The sequence below is a fragment of the Leptidea sinapis genome, chromosome 24 (genome assembly GCF_905404315.1).
Source record: "Leptidea sinapis chromosome 24, ilLepSina1.1, whole genome shotgun sequence".
Lineage (NCBI taxonomy): Eukaryota > Metazoa > Arthropoda > Insecta > Lepidoptera > Pieridae > Leptidea > Leptidea sinapis.
Window position 1 is genome coordinate 11,458,578 of NC_066288.1, and position 14,295 is coordinate 11,472,872.

Consider the following 14,295-nt stretch of genomic DNA (forward strand, 5'->3'; position numbering starts at 1 on the left):
AAATATATGAAAGATATTTATTTATTGTTTAATGTGTAGGTACAACTGGTGTTATATTTTTATTAATTAGTCGATATTAACATGAGTCTTAGTGTGGATATTCCTATATTTATTGCAATTTACAAAAAAAATATTTAGTTTTCTTATGCTAGGTTGAGGCTACGATATCAAACATATTGGGCATTTATCCGACTTCTTTATTAGAGTCACTACTATAGTAGGGGAAAGTAACAATAAAACACCCACTTACATATTTTTTCAGATATTTATTTCCAAACCATACTGAATTAATGCTTCCACCAAGCATACACCTTCGTGTGTGCTTGCTTGCTTGCACACTGTATCTCCATACAGTGTTGCCAACGTCACAAGTGTCTATCCACTTATGACGAAAAAAATAAACTTTCCTTAAAGATTAGTGGATAAGTACATATATTTATTTATAAGGTAAGCCCCGCGGATCTTGTGGAAGTCTGTTCGGTCTATGGTCCCACTGGGGTTTCGATTCGAAAAAAAATGTGTTAAATACATTATTACGAAAAGTACTATACATTATTCATGAAATATTCATGTTATATTTATAAAAAGAATTACTATAAGATAATGGCACAATCTCATAACCACCACCACAAAACACAAATGCCTATGACATAGACTTAATTGTTTCGTAGATTATTGAGAAGTGTTTAGTCATAAGAAAAGTATTCCATAATATGTTGTATATGGTTGGTTATTATAGAATTTAATTGTTATTTTCAATGATGTTTGAATAAAATCCTGTCTGTTTAAATAAATTGTTTTAATTCAATAAGAATGTCTTATGTCACATACTTACAAACATAGTTACTAATATAGCAGTCATAATCAAAAATTCATTAAAATAAAATATTAATTACAAATTACATGTTTTGGTAATTATAAATTAATACACAATATCAAAAAAAAAATATTAAAGTCATAGGAACTTCGGTTGCTGTTTTAAAACTGTAATATCTAAAAATTTTGGCATGTCTTGTTGCACTTTTTGTGGCGCAGCAGTTTTACCTGTAACAAATTAATTATCAATACATATTATATAAATAAAATTTTAGTCCTTTATTCCGACTATTTTCCAAGACCTGTGGAACGTATTTGATATTCTTTCAGTGGCGGATTATGTTATAAATAGTAATAGTACGTGGGTAACACTGAAAATGTTTAGAACTGGCCAGTTAGAAATATTGCTAATCAAAACTTTTTTTTAATTTCAATTTTAGAACTCTTTGGTAACTTAATGTAGTATATTGCATTCATTTGTCATTTTTTTTTGTGAATTGGCGTCAAATCCTAAAACTCTTGTTACACGTGAAAATGAACCTAAGGCGAGAAAATTTTCGGTCAATGATTTATTATGACTTTCGTTGTGGGCTTACTAAACAACAAAGCTATGATAGGCTGCGATTAGCATTTCTTAGTGAAGCCTCATCTCGTGCCACTATTTACAATTGGTTTAACGAGTTTAAGCGTGGACTTAGCAATCTCAATGATAATCCGCGTGAGGGACGTCCTTTAACAGCGACTACTGAAGATAACATCAATGTTGTACGACGCATGATAGATGAAGATAACGGAGTGAGCGATCAGCAGATACGGGCAAGCCTAGGCATTGGTATGAGTTAAGTTCAAAATTTAGGCGTCTATCATATACAATGCTACCATTTACACAAATTAAATTTGAATACAAAATTTATGAACGATGCGGGAGTCAAACCCGCGACGCGAAACAAACGCAAGAGCGTTCCGTGCGAGCGCTCTTCCAACTGAGCCAACCGTTCGAGTGAAGTATCGTTGATAAATCTTGTATGTCTTGTTCAACTATCAGGTTGTGGCTTCATCTACGGGATCTACTTTACAGTAATTGATTACCTGCTCAACCCCAATATTAGGAAATTGACTTGAGATGTCGCTCTTTCAAATCGAAACAATTTGTTTTTTTATTTTCAAATTAAATTTAATGAGTCACCTACCTAAATATTCCTATATTATAGAAACATTATAAGACAACCCATATGGCCCAGCAGTTAGCGACAGCAATTTTTGTTTATTATATGTATATATTCTATATGTGAAGGTGAACAACATTTTTTTATTATAGAAATGGCAAGACAAGTGGAAGGCGTACATCTGATCGTAAGGGCTACCTTCGCCTTGCCTGTTATACAATACAGTGCCGCGGAGGATAATTAAAAAAAAATTACAATCCTGAACGGACACACTTCAAACTGAGACATACTGTCAACGACTCGATCACCTGGCGTTTCGTAGAGATGTCGCTACATTAAGTGTCTTCTACCGCATCTATCACGGGGAGTGTTTCGATGAGCTGTTAAACCTGATTCCTGCGGCCGAATTCGACCTTCACACGACAAATAAGATTATAATCCCCACCATCTGGACGTACAACAACCAAGCTGTGGAATGAGATTCCTTGTGCAGTGTTTCCGGGACGATACGATATGGGTTAACTTAACCTTAAATGCCGGCAACGCTACTGTGACTTCTCTCGTGTTGCAAGAGAATGTGGGCAGCGGTGATCACTTAACATCAGGTGACCAGCCATACGCTCGTTTGTCCTCCTCTTCCATAAAAAAATACTGCTTGTACAATTCTAACTAGCGACAAAAAACTTGTTTTTAGCAGCCTCCCAGTGGAAAACATAGGTCACATAGAGTTTGACATGGAAAAGTATGCAAATAGTATTTTCTATGATCATGACGAGTCCACGAACACGGCAGTCCCCCTGAAACGTGCACTGAAAATGTCACGAAACGTCGGGTTAATTAAAATTATAATAAAAATGTAACTTTAACACTAAAACCTAATGTAAAAATTACAATTGTACGCGTTTTAATCCTCTGAAAAATATGCAAAATTTGCTAATTGAACCCTAGGCAGACAAAAATAATATTTTCTTTTACCCTCAGTTCTTGAATTCACTCAATACTTTGGCATAGGTGCGAAGGATGGGCAGAAAATAAAAAAAGAATACCTTGCAGAATCTTATGTCTCTCCATGTAGTTCTTCGTAGCAAATGACAAGTCAGTTGGTTGGGCTGGCACATTTGTTAATGCGAGGCCATCCTGGTTGGTCTTCAAATATTTTGCAGCAAGCTGGTTCATTTTTAAGCTTGTATCTGTTGTTGTAGTAGGTGCTTGTGGAATTTCAACAGGATTCTGTCCAAATGTCACCCTGTAATTAATTATTAATTATAATGTATAGATACATGAAACTCCTACCACCATATTCCGCCTTCGCATGACACGCCACACTTAAGAATATCTTTCCCACCATCTGGTGTTTTTCCAAAGTGCGGTTTTCTAGAAACTTTCGCGTGTACACCTTCTTTAAAGGCCTGCACCACTCATTCACAACTGTCATTTCTTTGGTGTTGCAAGAGAATGTGGGTTAAGATTATCACTTAACATCAGGTAACCCATACGCTTGTTTGTCTTCTTCTGCCATAAAAAACAAAAGACAGACATGACCTGGAAGCCACACATTAAAAAACTCACTTTTATCAGCAAAAAAAACCCACTGAGTTTCTCACACCTGTTCTTCTCAGGTTTGAGACGAATCTTTACAAATGCATAACAGTTTAAACATCTAACATGTTATTTATAAAATCCTATTTTGAATAAAAGTATTAGAATCAAGCATATAGTTTAAAATAATAATCAATCTGATCATCAAACCTGTTGAGACTTTCATCATTTAGAACTACATCTCTTTCTGTTAGTCTCTCTCTCTCTTTCAAACTGAGACATTGTCATGGTAATTACTGTACAGAACCAATACATTCTTGTTAACAATAAATAAATAAATACGGTAGGACAGAGTGGCAATCTCACAATTAAATCTATAAGTTAAATAAAACGAACCTTTTAGTAACACTAACATTTGTTTTGTCAATTTGCATTAAGCACTTCTGCCTTGTGTTCCTGTACATAGCACTGGCTGATGAAGGCATATCAGATTCATGCAGAATACCGTTCACATGAGTCTGAAATTAATAAGAGCTTGAAAGTACTTAAATTCATGTGACAATAAAAATATATGACCCTTGTAGAGACTGCCGATAGAAGTAAAAACTAGAACTTTTAGTATTAACATCATAAATTTTATAATGTTTAAACAATTAAATTATTAATTTAATTTTTTTTGAAAAAACTTATTTTTAATAACAAAAACACTATTTCAACAATGCACAGTATACACACATTGAAATTTTCACTATATCCAATTTCACTTAATAAGATATACACAGCACTTCTGATGCACAATATGTCACGCAAAATCACGAGATTTCACCCATCCAAAAAGTGTGTAATATATATATTTATAATTATTATTTGCGTCAGTTATGAGCATGTCAGTGACGCGAACACATATTTTTTCCTCGTCCATCCTTCAATGTGGTTAAAGAAGTTTTCACTTCAAAAACAAACTCTAAGCTAAGCTACGCAGGACTAACTACTTTAGTTATGTGGTTTATAACATTACTTTTTTGTACATATTACTTACCATAACTTTATTATAATATGTCCAACCCACATTTGATGGATCATCACTTCCAGAATCAGAACTGAAAAATATTTTAATCAATAGTCTTGTGGAATTTCTAAAAAATGGATAGCATTAAGCAAAGGTTAACAGAAAAATCAAGTGCACAGACTATATAAATAATAGTTTGTGATGTTATAAAAAGAATGGTACCAAATCTGAAATATGATATTACAGAACTCCTACTAAATTTGTTTATGTTCTTATTTTTCATCACTGTTACCCCCACCACTAAACTCATTAAGCTTGTTGAATAGAACTATATAAAGGCAATCCTTTAAAATAATTTGGATCATGCACACTTACTCGCTGTAATCTTTTACATCCAAATATAGAGTTTGATCAGGAGACATAAGGGGTGTAGTTGCATTGTCAACATGTAGATTATATAAACTTAATTCATTCAATGTTTTGTCATCAATATTAGTATTTCTTATCATATCATTAACAATCTCTGGTTCAGATTCCCCATTCTTTTGTATCCCTTCTAAAAAATTTATGTTGACCGGCTGTGCTTTGGAAACTTCTTTAATGCTGATTTGTGATCTATTACACTGTATCTGTGCCTCACATTTTTTTATAACTTCTTTATTGATGACAGTTGATGTACAAACCATTTCAAAACTAGTCATTACACCTATTGACATTTTATGTTGATGATTACCAACAGCTTGTACTGTAAAATTGTCAACACCATTTTGAATAGGTAGCCTACTATCAACTTCTTTTTTATTACTATTCTCTATAAATTTATCAACTTTTTCTTGCAACAACTGTAACTGTTCGTTCTGTAATTTTATTATTTTGAACAAATCTGCAACGGTTGGTTCTCTTCTCTCCTTTGTGACGGTGTTTTGTCCTACAACTTCAGTGTTATCTGATTTTTTATTCTCATACTTTTCTATAGCCCATGTCTTTTTATCTATAGCATTTATAGGGCTAGATTTAGGGTTTTGTACTTGACATTGACACGGGACTTTAATAGGGCTTGCATTTAAATGATGTGGACACATTCTTGATTTCTGTATCATACAACAGCATTGTTGTTCATTTATTATTGGAGTGAGTTTCAATGACGGTACTAAGCACTGTTGTTCATTATATGGAGTACTTGTTGAACTACAGTGATGACATTTACAATATTCATGCAATGATTCACTGGTTTTAAGTGTTTCTTGATGATAATTAAAAGCATTGTTTAGATGACTTAAATGTCCAAGTTGAGCAAGCTCTTGTTTTCTTATGATAGGATTATTTTCTTTATCTAGAGTCAGCTTTCTAATATCACCAATAGAACTTAGGGCACCAATTGTTTTAAGGTTTTCCTTTCTTAAGAAAAAATCATTTTCACTAATGGTTCCATTTGAATATTTATTATTTTCTCTTGCAGTTGTCGACCTTTTCTGGCAATTCTCTGATACTTCGTCACATTTCTTAGCAATTGAAGAAAAATTGTGTTTATGTGGCGCCACATTGGAAATATCTAACATGCTCAAATCGAGATCATTTGATGGTAATTTTGGATGAGCTATTGCTGAAAATTTCGGTGCATATGATTTTTCTAATGTTGGATAAGGTGAACTATTCCCATATTCATATCTTCGCACAGGGTCAGTCGAATAGGACAATACCCGTCCATATCCGGGATGGTCCAGAGTTGGAGCTGAATTTATTTGCTTCCCTATAAACTGTCGTGGTGAATGAGATTCACTGTCGTTAATCATAATATTCCTATTTATATCCTTCAACGGTGATTCAAATCGCACTCTCTTCATGGAGAACCAACGTTGAGTTATCTTCAATTAAAACGGTTAAAATATACAGAAATACTTATTTGCGATAAATCTTAAATTGTAAATAAATCTGGACTTGTATACTAGTAAAATCAGTTAATAAACAATCAAATGTTATTTTAAAAAGCAATGCAGTACATATTAAAGAATCATACTATGCAAAAGATACTACAATTATAATAAAACTTAACTCAAAACGAAACCAATTACAAATTCGTTGATAATTTTAAAAATTTAACTGTAGAAAGTTAGAAATTGAAGTTGAACGAACGTCGTATTTATTTTGCCCAATTGCCCAATGTGTCAATACTGAATACACATCACAATTGACAGCACTACGTACCGCCATTGACATTTGACGTACAAGCTTCCGATCTGAGTAACTCGTACGGAGACTCGCACGCCAGCTACAAGCACGTGAAACTTAACGTGCTAGTAAATCGCACAACTATCAGCCAAGATAATTATTTGTGCTTGTTTTTTGCCGTAGTGCAATCGAAAAACAAAACATAATGGCTTGTTGGGGCGACGAGAAAACTTTATTATTCATTTCGCTGTATCGTGAACAGCCATGTATAAAAATAATATAAGGCGTGAGCAAGTATATCAAAATTCATTTTGTGATCTTCAATTCGCGCGTCACTGGCACGGTGCACAACCTTTCCAGATACTGGTATACCAGACACGAGCATGTTTATCACGAGATGACATTCTTACCAGCACCTAGCATACCATTCACTGGGATGTGTATCACGGTATTAAATGTCGTTTATATTTTTATACTAATCTCTTCTGTAAATCAAATTATTTTATTTTATTGTCAATATTAGAAATTAATTACTAACTGTTTTTTTAAATTAAAATTTAGTTGTTCTAATTAAAATGTTCCACTTACAGTTTCATTAGCAGAGTAGGGTTAACCCTACCCTGCGTAAGTTGCCATGCCAAGCCATGCGTAAAAAGAACATCTTCCCTAGGGAACTCAGGGCCGTCTCCCCAAAACTCGATACAACGCTAGTTACGCTAATAGGGAAGATGTTCTGAATACAACGGCGCTATGTGTTTCTTGCTACTTTCGCCCTTTCTCACTATCTCCCTCTTATTGGACAAAAATGTCCCACATTTTCGTGTCATTTTATTGCATAAAAATATTACTCTCATGCTGACAAATAAGTTTTAATTCAAAAATAATTTATAATAAATCATTTTATTTTCCGTTGCGACGCACAAAGAAATTGTGCATACAGTTTTAAACTTAGGTATAAAAAAATTGAATTTTATTTGAAATGTGAGTAAATTTTATCTGTTTATGAATTTGTCAGTCACAAATATTATTTGTTCATGGTGAAAAGTGGTTACTTAAAAAAATTTGTTATTTCACTGTTATAAAATTCGAGAATATGAGTTAGTGTTTTGAATTGCTTAATTTGACGAGATAGTTACTAGTAGATTGCTTGCTAGTGAATGTATCAGAAAATTATTGAAACAAGCTATAATATGCAAAATAAACCATCTTATAAACAAAATTAGGGTCAGAACGTTTTGGTCAGGGCGTAGCGTGCCGTACGGAACTTTCAATTTTGGTGTATCTGAAAAATCTAGTGCCCTGGGGCACTTGCAGATTTCGGAAGGCTAGTATATATATTGTCATACTATTTATACATGGTAAATTTATCCTAGCATTGATTTTCACTTATAAAAGTGAAAGAAAGCCCCCATTATAAAATGGGGGCTTTCTGAAAATTAGGCAAATACAATCGAGGGAATGAAATGATGCTCACAATAAGTATTTGAAAATTGTAACAGAGAAGACAAAAACGAATGAACAATATGCCCTCATGTTGAAAAAATATCTGAAAATACTTCAACAATTGATGAGGCTGTATGGTCTATGATTTTTGCCTGGCCCGAAAGGGATGGAATAAAAAAAATTAACCAACCATAACTGACCATGACATATGACAGTCAGATATAGAAATATTTCTTTGAAAGACATGAGACGGAGAAGATTTTTTATTTTAGCATTTTAAGTCAATATTTATACTCTGATCACTGTTAAATTTGATCGTTCGGTTACCTATTTTTAACTTTTTAAATATATATAACAGGAAAAAGAATTACAATGAACCATAAACTCCTAAAAGTATTAAGTCCATTAACTACACTAACGAGATCAAAAGGTTTTCTGCATCCTGGTGGAATTAGATATCCTGGAGGCATTCTTTACTATCCTAGGTCTAAATGGTGTTTATTATTGCTTTTCTTATTTATAGTATATTTAAAAAAAACTAACAAACTCTTCTGTTTATAGATACCCGGATTACAAAGAACCTGAATGTACACCATCTAAATTATTTAGGGTTCAACTTATAAAATCAACTAGACATCAACCATGGTGGGAGAAAAAAATTTTAGGAGAGCTTAAAATTTATTCTGTGGTAAGTTTTAACAAAACAATTTTGTTTATTTAGACAAAGTATTATAAGTATATATCAATCCACTGTTTGTAGCCTGTTTCTAATTTTAAAATGTATTACATTTTCCAGAATCAAATGGCAATAGTAAAAAACATCCCAGAAATAAATGCAAAACTTTGGAAAGTTAAACATTTAATTAAAATAACACCAATCACATTTCCATATGGAGAGCCAACAGAGAATGATATTAAGCACACGGTTTTAAAAGAAAATGGAGAATGTATTGTTATAAAGGAATTAAAACCAGATGTAAAGAGAGTAGAAGCACTTGAAAGTTTTGAAAAGGATCCAAAAAGAATGGATTCTACTACCATAGTAAGGGATTCAAGACTCAAATGGGTGACAGGCTCTAATGGGGGCTACTAATGAATAATTACATCCTTAGTACTATTATTAAATATGTTTAGAATCCTTATTAGTTTTACTTATTATTGCTAAAATAAGTACTGCAGATGCTGTCTCATGGACTTAAATAACAAATGTAAACTATTGTAATATCAGCATTTTATTATATTATGTACATTATATTAAAAAGTGGAGTGTTCCCATCCTTATAGTGTCAAATAAACAATTCAGCCTAGCAAAACTCTAAGAAAAAAGTAATTCACTTGATTGTATGAAACCGGCAGTCATTGATAGATTGCCAGATGACAGCTATTATCTTGTTTAAAACAGAGATAGCTGAAATCCACTACATTTTAAGAAACTGTTCGCTTTCAAACTTAGCCGGATTATACTTTGATCAATCCCAATACTGTAATTACTTCTATTTCAAACTTATGTCAAATAGCTGCATGTTTCATACTAAACTAAATTTTAATTTTTAGTTAGGTAGTCCCGCCTCTCATTACATAGTATTGACATCCTCTTTGAAAAAATTTTGTGTAGGTATTTAGCAAGGCAACCCTTTATGAGAAATATATAAATTGACAAAAATTGGCATTTCACAATCTATTAGTCTGTCTTAATGACTACACCAAAATATACTCTTAAATATTTTTACAATTTTTGTACTTTGAAACAAAATATTAATCATTTTCTTCAGGTTTTTTCTTGTACAATAAGTAATTCAAACATTCAGGTGTCTTGAAATAATTTTCTAACAGAATTCCATGTTTATCTCCGAGGCCATATCTTGACTCACCCCAAGTAACAACAAATGTTGGACTAAGTCTCTTAAATTCATTCAAATGAAATTTATGTTTTTTTATGGAATTGTACCAATGCCCTCTAAATATTGCTATGTACTCATCACCATTTTGATACAAGCGTACCACATATTTTGAAAGTAATATCTTAACAGCAATATGAAATACACAAAATGCCACCAAATACACTAAACATTCAGAAGCATTGTTAGCAATTACGACACCATTTCCCAATAATACTGGATCATTCATTGTATTAACATCAAATGAAAACAATGCATAGTATAGTGCTGAAACTGCAAAAAAACTTGATGAAAATGTGAGGTAAGCTGTGGCAACATTTATACCATTCTCCATGGGTGCTTTATAAATAAGGTTCCAATTTGCTGATACTTCATCCTTTTTTCTGTACTTATTTTGTGTTTCTGAAAACTTAATTGGATGATGTCCTGTAAATTTTGCATGACAAATTTTATGAATAGATTTGAATTGTATTTCACGAAATAACCGCATACAATTCATTTTTCGCCAAAATCCAAGCTTTCCAGATATTATTTATGTTAAATTGTTATTGTTGTGGTAATAGTTTTAAATATAGGTTAATTTTTTACAAAATTGTAAACAATCAGCTATTTTGATTTCACAATCGTACTGTTGGCGTTGACGGTTGACCAAAGAACACTGCGTTGACAGTTGGCCTGTGGCCAACTGCTAGCTTAAGTCATATCTAGTCTTAGTTACTTTTATTTATTTAGAGCATTGGTAAAAAGACCATCAGCTCAAACCAAAATACAATAGAAGAACAATGACGTTCATACATATCATTCGCAGTCTGATAGCGGAACGGAAAAAGTGTGCTTAAAGACAATTTAGGCATGCTTTTCTCCTTAGTCGTGTGTCAACTGCGTGTCAAACAACAAGCCGAAGTGTGCTATAAAAAGTGCTCAAATAATACATTACATCGTAAAAAAAAAATTGTGTGACTTATCAACGTTAAGTTTATTTTATTTATATAAGATAGGTCGGCAAAAAGCGTAAATAATTTAGTAAAACGAATTTTTTTCATTAAATATGGAAAAATTATTGACAAGTAGGATAGGGATGTGCCCTATCTCTCCCGCTTATCAGAATGGGACAGATGAAAGGACGCGATAAGCACACAGTCAGAAATGAAAATTATAGAGTCACTCTTTCTTAAAGGCCCAGTAAACAATGATTAACAAAATTGTATTTTGTGTACAGAAATTCATTGCCAGTGAATATGAATGTCTAGCAAGAACGTGAACAATTTTTTTTTATTTATGGAAAAAGGCGGACAATCGAGCGTACGGCTCACCTGGTGTTAAGTGATCACCGCCGCCCAAATTCTCATGCAACAACAAAGGAATCACATAGCGTTGCTGGCCTATAAGGAAAGTGTACGTGTTTTTTTTGAAGGTATCCATGTCATATCGTCCCGGAAACACCGCACAAGGAAGTTCATTCCACAGCTTTGTAGTAGGTGGAAGAAGCTGCTAGAAAATCGGACTATAGTAGACCGCCACACATCCATATGGTGGGGATGAAATCCTAACTTGTGGCGTGTCGTGTGAAGCTGGAATTCAGGCAAGAATCTGGTGAAACAACAAATGGGGTTTTTTTAGTGGTTAACGCGCAAACTTGAGTCTTCTGGGGGTTAAATTGGACAAGGTTCTATTGACCCCATTCCGCGACCTCTTCGAGAGAGGACTCGATAGAAGACACAAGTTTCTTCCGGCACTGGTGAACGATTTCCCGAGAGAGACCTGCATGGCCCGTGTATACGGCATCATCAGTGCATCTGTTGTCTGCATAGCAATGTATGTTGGAGGTGTCCAACATATCATTGATTTGCAGAAGAAAAAGCGTGGGAGAGAGCACACAGCCTTGGGGCACTGCAGCGTTCACAGGCTTGGGATTCGAGCAATAACCGTCGATAATAACCAATGAGGAAGCTGGAGGTCCACATGCAAAAGCTCTCGGGAAACCCAAATGATTGAAGTTTTGAGAGAAGCGCCTTGTGCCATACACGCTCAAAGGCGTTCGCTATATCCAAGCTAACTGCCAGGCCTTCCCCCTTGCTTTCGACAGCCGCCGCCCATATATGTGTTAAGTATACCAGAAGATCATCTGCGATCGACCATGGCGAAAACCGTACTGTCTTGATGCTCTATGCGTGAACTGTACTTCAGGCATAGAGCTTTGACACTGCGGGATGGTCGGTGGTGTGATGTTTTTCCGTTGTCGTCAAGAGTTGGAGGCAAAAAGAGTGTACAGGAGATCGGCATTCTCTTTTGCCGTATGGGACAGGGTGTCATTCCTTATGTGCAATGGCGGCAGGGATGGCTGGTTGAAGTTACCAAGAACAGCTTTTGACAACGACCAGAACTTGCGTGTTCCGGTCGGGTAACTGGAAAGCTGCTCGCCGATTTTGATGACGTGCTTCGATTTCGCACAGTTACAAACAATTACAAACTAGTGCTATTTACTCGGTATCACAGACGTTTCGTAACCTACTGATAATTGATACTTATTTGCAAGTTTTTTTTAATTACGCATAGGCTTACTCACGTTCTAAGCGTTATTCCACTCCATTGAGTCCCACCGCTGGGATAGTTTTTTGTGTTTATTGGTAGATATTGATAGGAGGCTATAATGTACGACGTCATGATGATGTTATTAGTATTCAAAGTCAAATAATCTTAATTCAATTAGGCTTAAACTAAGAACTTTGAATAGTTACTATAAATATTTGTTTTAAATGACTGAATTTACCATATTATTATGTTCGGAAAAAATTGAGCTCGTGAGATCATTAACGGCCACTTTTTTAACCAACTTCAAAAAAGAAGGAGGTTGAACCGATACCGACGTCAATAAACGTCGGTATGTTTTTGAAGAGTTACTTCTTTATCGACGTATGAGAGAAATTTTATAGCCATTCGTCACGGTTTTAGGTTACGCGCCATTTTTTTTAAATCCAAGATGGCCGCGCGCAAATTTAAGATTTGAACAATATCGAATCTAAGGCTCTCGAGGGTGCAGAGAACGAATTTGGCATCATATTTGAAATCCAAGATGGCTGCCGCGCAAATGTATGATTTCAACGATTTTATTTCCATGTGGCACAACAATTTCCGAAAGGTAACCTAGGCCCATAAGTTGTTTTGCATTAGGGTTATCATTATAATCACCACGCATACGTATAGCCCCAAAAGAATTTTTCACCGCATCCATCTTCGATTTAAAAAATGATCCCAATTCGTTCTTTGCATGGTGGCCAACTTGGATTTCAAAGATAACCCCACTAACTGCACCCTCGAGAACCTCGGATACGATATCCATATTGTTGAAATCATAAGTTTGCGCGGCGGCCACCTTTGATTTAAAAAATGATCGGAAATTCGTTCTCTGCACCCTCAAGAACCTCGGATACGATATCCATATAATTGGTGAAATCATAATTTGGCGCGTCGGCTTATTTAATAGTTTTATTAATAATCTCGCTTTTTCGTTTCATCGAGTTTCAAATCACAACGATTCTAAACAAGTTTCAATTCAATAAAATAATACATATTTATATAATGCAATACATTTATAATTATAGATTAATATAAAACAATATGTAATGTTATTGTCACTCCCTATAATTAACAAATTTATTTCTATTACTACGTGTTGTTTTTATTAAATTATAAATTTATATTTTATTTCTTCTTTCTTATTACATATAATCTAGTATTTCTCACAACTTACCGATTTGGGGAAATGTCTATTCACTTGCAACATTATTTGGCTGTGTGTGTGCGTGTTGGCGAATGTAAGTACGTGAGGCTCACGCACACATTAATCATAATGTTACTTCTTTAATGACAGGAACTATGAATGAAACTATCTTTCTGAGCGTTATTATTCTATGGGTAAATTGTACATTCATAGCTGGCAACATATTTTTTAATGGCGTTTGTTTTATTTACAAAATATTTTGCTGTTTTGAAGGATGTATTAGCTTAAATTAAAAGTTGTGAAGTAAGTAATTTTTATTGTAAGACGCTTTGTGACACCCTTTCACTGCACAGTAATTCATTTTGCAATTAAATTTTGCGCACTGATTGTCCTGGAAGTTGACAGAATGACACTGACGCGGCGGGAAACGTATGTGGTCATAAAGGACCACATTGAAACTGCTTCATTTCGCTTGGGACTACTCGCGTTCTAAGCGTAATTATTCTAAGTTAAAATCAGGCGAACAGGGTAAGA

The 14,295-nt window shown here is 34.2% G+C and overlaps 3 protein-coding genes across 4 annotated transcripts; 1 reads left to right on the forward strand and 2 right to left on the reverse strand.

Annotated features, from left to right (window-relative positions):
* Positions 1 to 265: 265 nt before the first annotated feature.
* On the reverse strand, positions 266 to 6,616 carry LOC126971844 (uncharacterized). 2 transcript variants are annotated; one of them, XM_050818346.1, is made up of 5 exons: positions 4,906 to 6,613; positions 4,561 to 4,621; positions 3,918 to 4,039; positions 3,029 to 3,228; positions 266 to 1,044 (listed from the first exon to the last, which is right to left on the reverse strand). In XM_050818346.1, exons 1-5 carry the CDS (start codon positions 6,372 to 6,374, stop codon positions 956 to 958), a joined length of 1,941 nt encoding a protein of 646 aa, XP_050674303.1. In that variant the 5' UTR covers positions 6,375 to 6,613; the 3' UTR covers positions 266 to 955. The 2 variants fall into 2 exon arrangements, with proteins under 2 accessions (XP_050674303.1, XP_050674304.1); XM_050818347.1 differs by lacking the exon at positions 266 to 1,044 and having other exon boundaries at positions 3,086 to 3,228; positions 3,935 to 4,039; positions 4,906 to 6,616.
* Positions 6,617 to 8,366: 1,750 nt separating this feature from the next.
* On the forward strand, positions 8,367 to 9,280 carry LOC126971870 (39S ribosomal protein L30, mitochondrial). Its single transcript, XM_050818391.1, has 3 exons — positions 8,367 to 8,627; positions 8,704 to 8,830; positions 8,939 to 9,280. Exons 1-3 carry the CDS (start codon positions 8,515 to 8,517, stop codon positions 9,233 to 9,235), a joined length of 537 nt encoding a protein of 178 aa, XP_050674348.1. The 5' UTR covers positions 8,367 to 8,514; the 3' UTR covers positions 9,236 to 9,280.
* Positions 9,281 to 9,356: 76 nt separating this feature from the next.
* LOC126971866 (uncharacterized) lies at positions 9,357 to 10,685 on the reverse strand. The gene has a single exon (XM_050818384.1). It carries the CDS (start codon positions 10,537 to 10,539, stop codon positions 9,898 to 9,900), a length of 642 nt encoding a protein of 213 aa, XP_050674341.1. The 5' UTR covers positions 10,540 to 10,685; the 3' UTR covers positions 9,357 to 9,897.
* Positions 10,686 to 14,295: the final 3,610 nt, after the last annotated feature.

Excerpts from the sequence above, each read along its gene's own strand:
- LOC126971844 (XM_050818346.1), bottom strand. The coding sequence starts at position 6,374 with ATGAAGAGAGTGCGATTTGAATCACCGTTGAAGGATATAAATAGGAAT. Across the intron at positions 4,040-4,560 it reads CATATTATAATAAAGTTATG|ACTCATGTGAACGGTATTCT; the intron begins GTAAGTAATATG and ends TATTAATTTCAG. Across the intron at positions 3,229-3,917 it reads AATGTTAGTGTTACTAAAAG|GGTGACATTTGGACAGAATC; the intron begins GTTCGTTTTATT and ends AATTAATTACAG.
- LOC126971870 (XM_050818391.1), top strand. The coding sequence starts at position 8,515 with ATGAACCATAAACTCCTAAAAGTATTAAGTCCATTAACTACACTAACG. Across the intron at positions 8,628-8,703 it reads GGCATTCTTTACTATCCTAG|ATACCCGGATTACAAAGAAC; the intron begins GTCTAAATGGTG and ends TTCTGTTTATAG. Across the intron at positions 8,831-8,938 it reads AGCTTAAAATTTATTCTGTG|AATCAAATGGCAATAGTAAA; the intron begins GTAAGTTTTAAC and ends TACATTTTCCAG.
- LOC126971866 (XM_050818384.1), bottom strand. The coding sequence starts at position 10,539 with ATGAATTGTATGCGGTTATTTCGTGAAATACAATTCAAATCTATTCAT.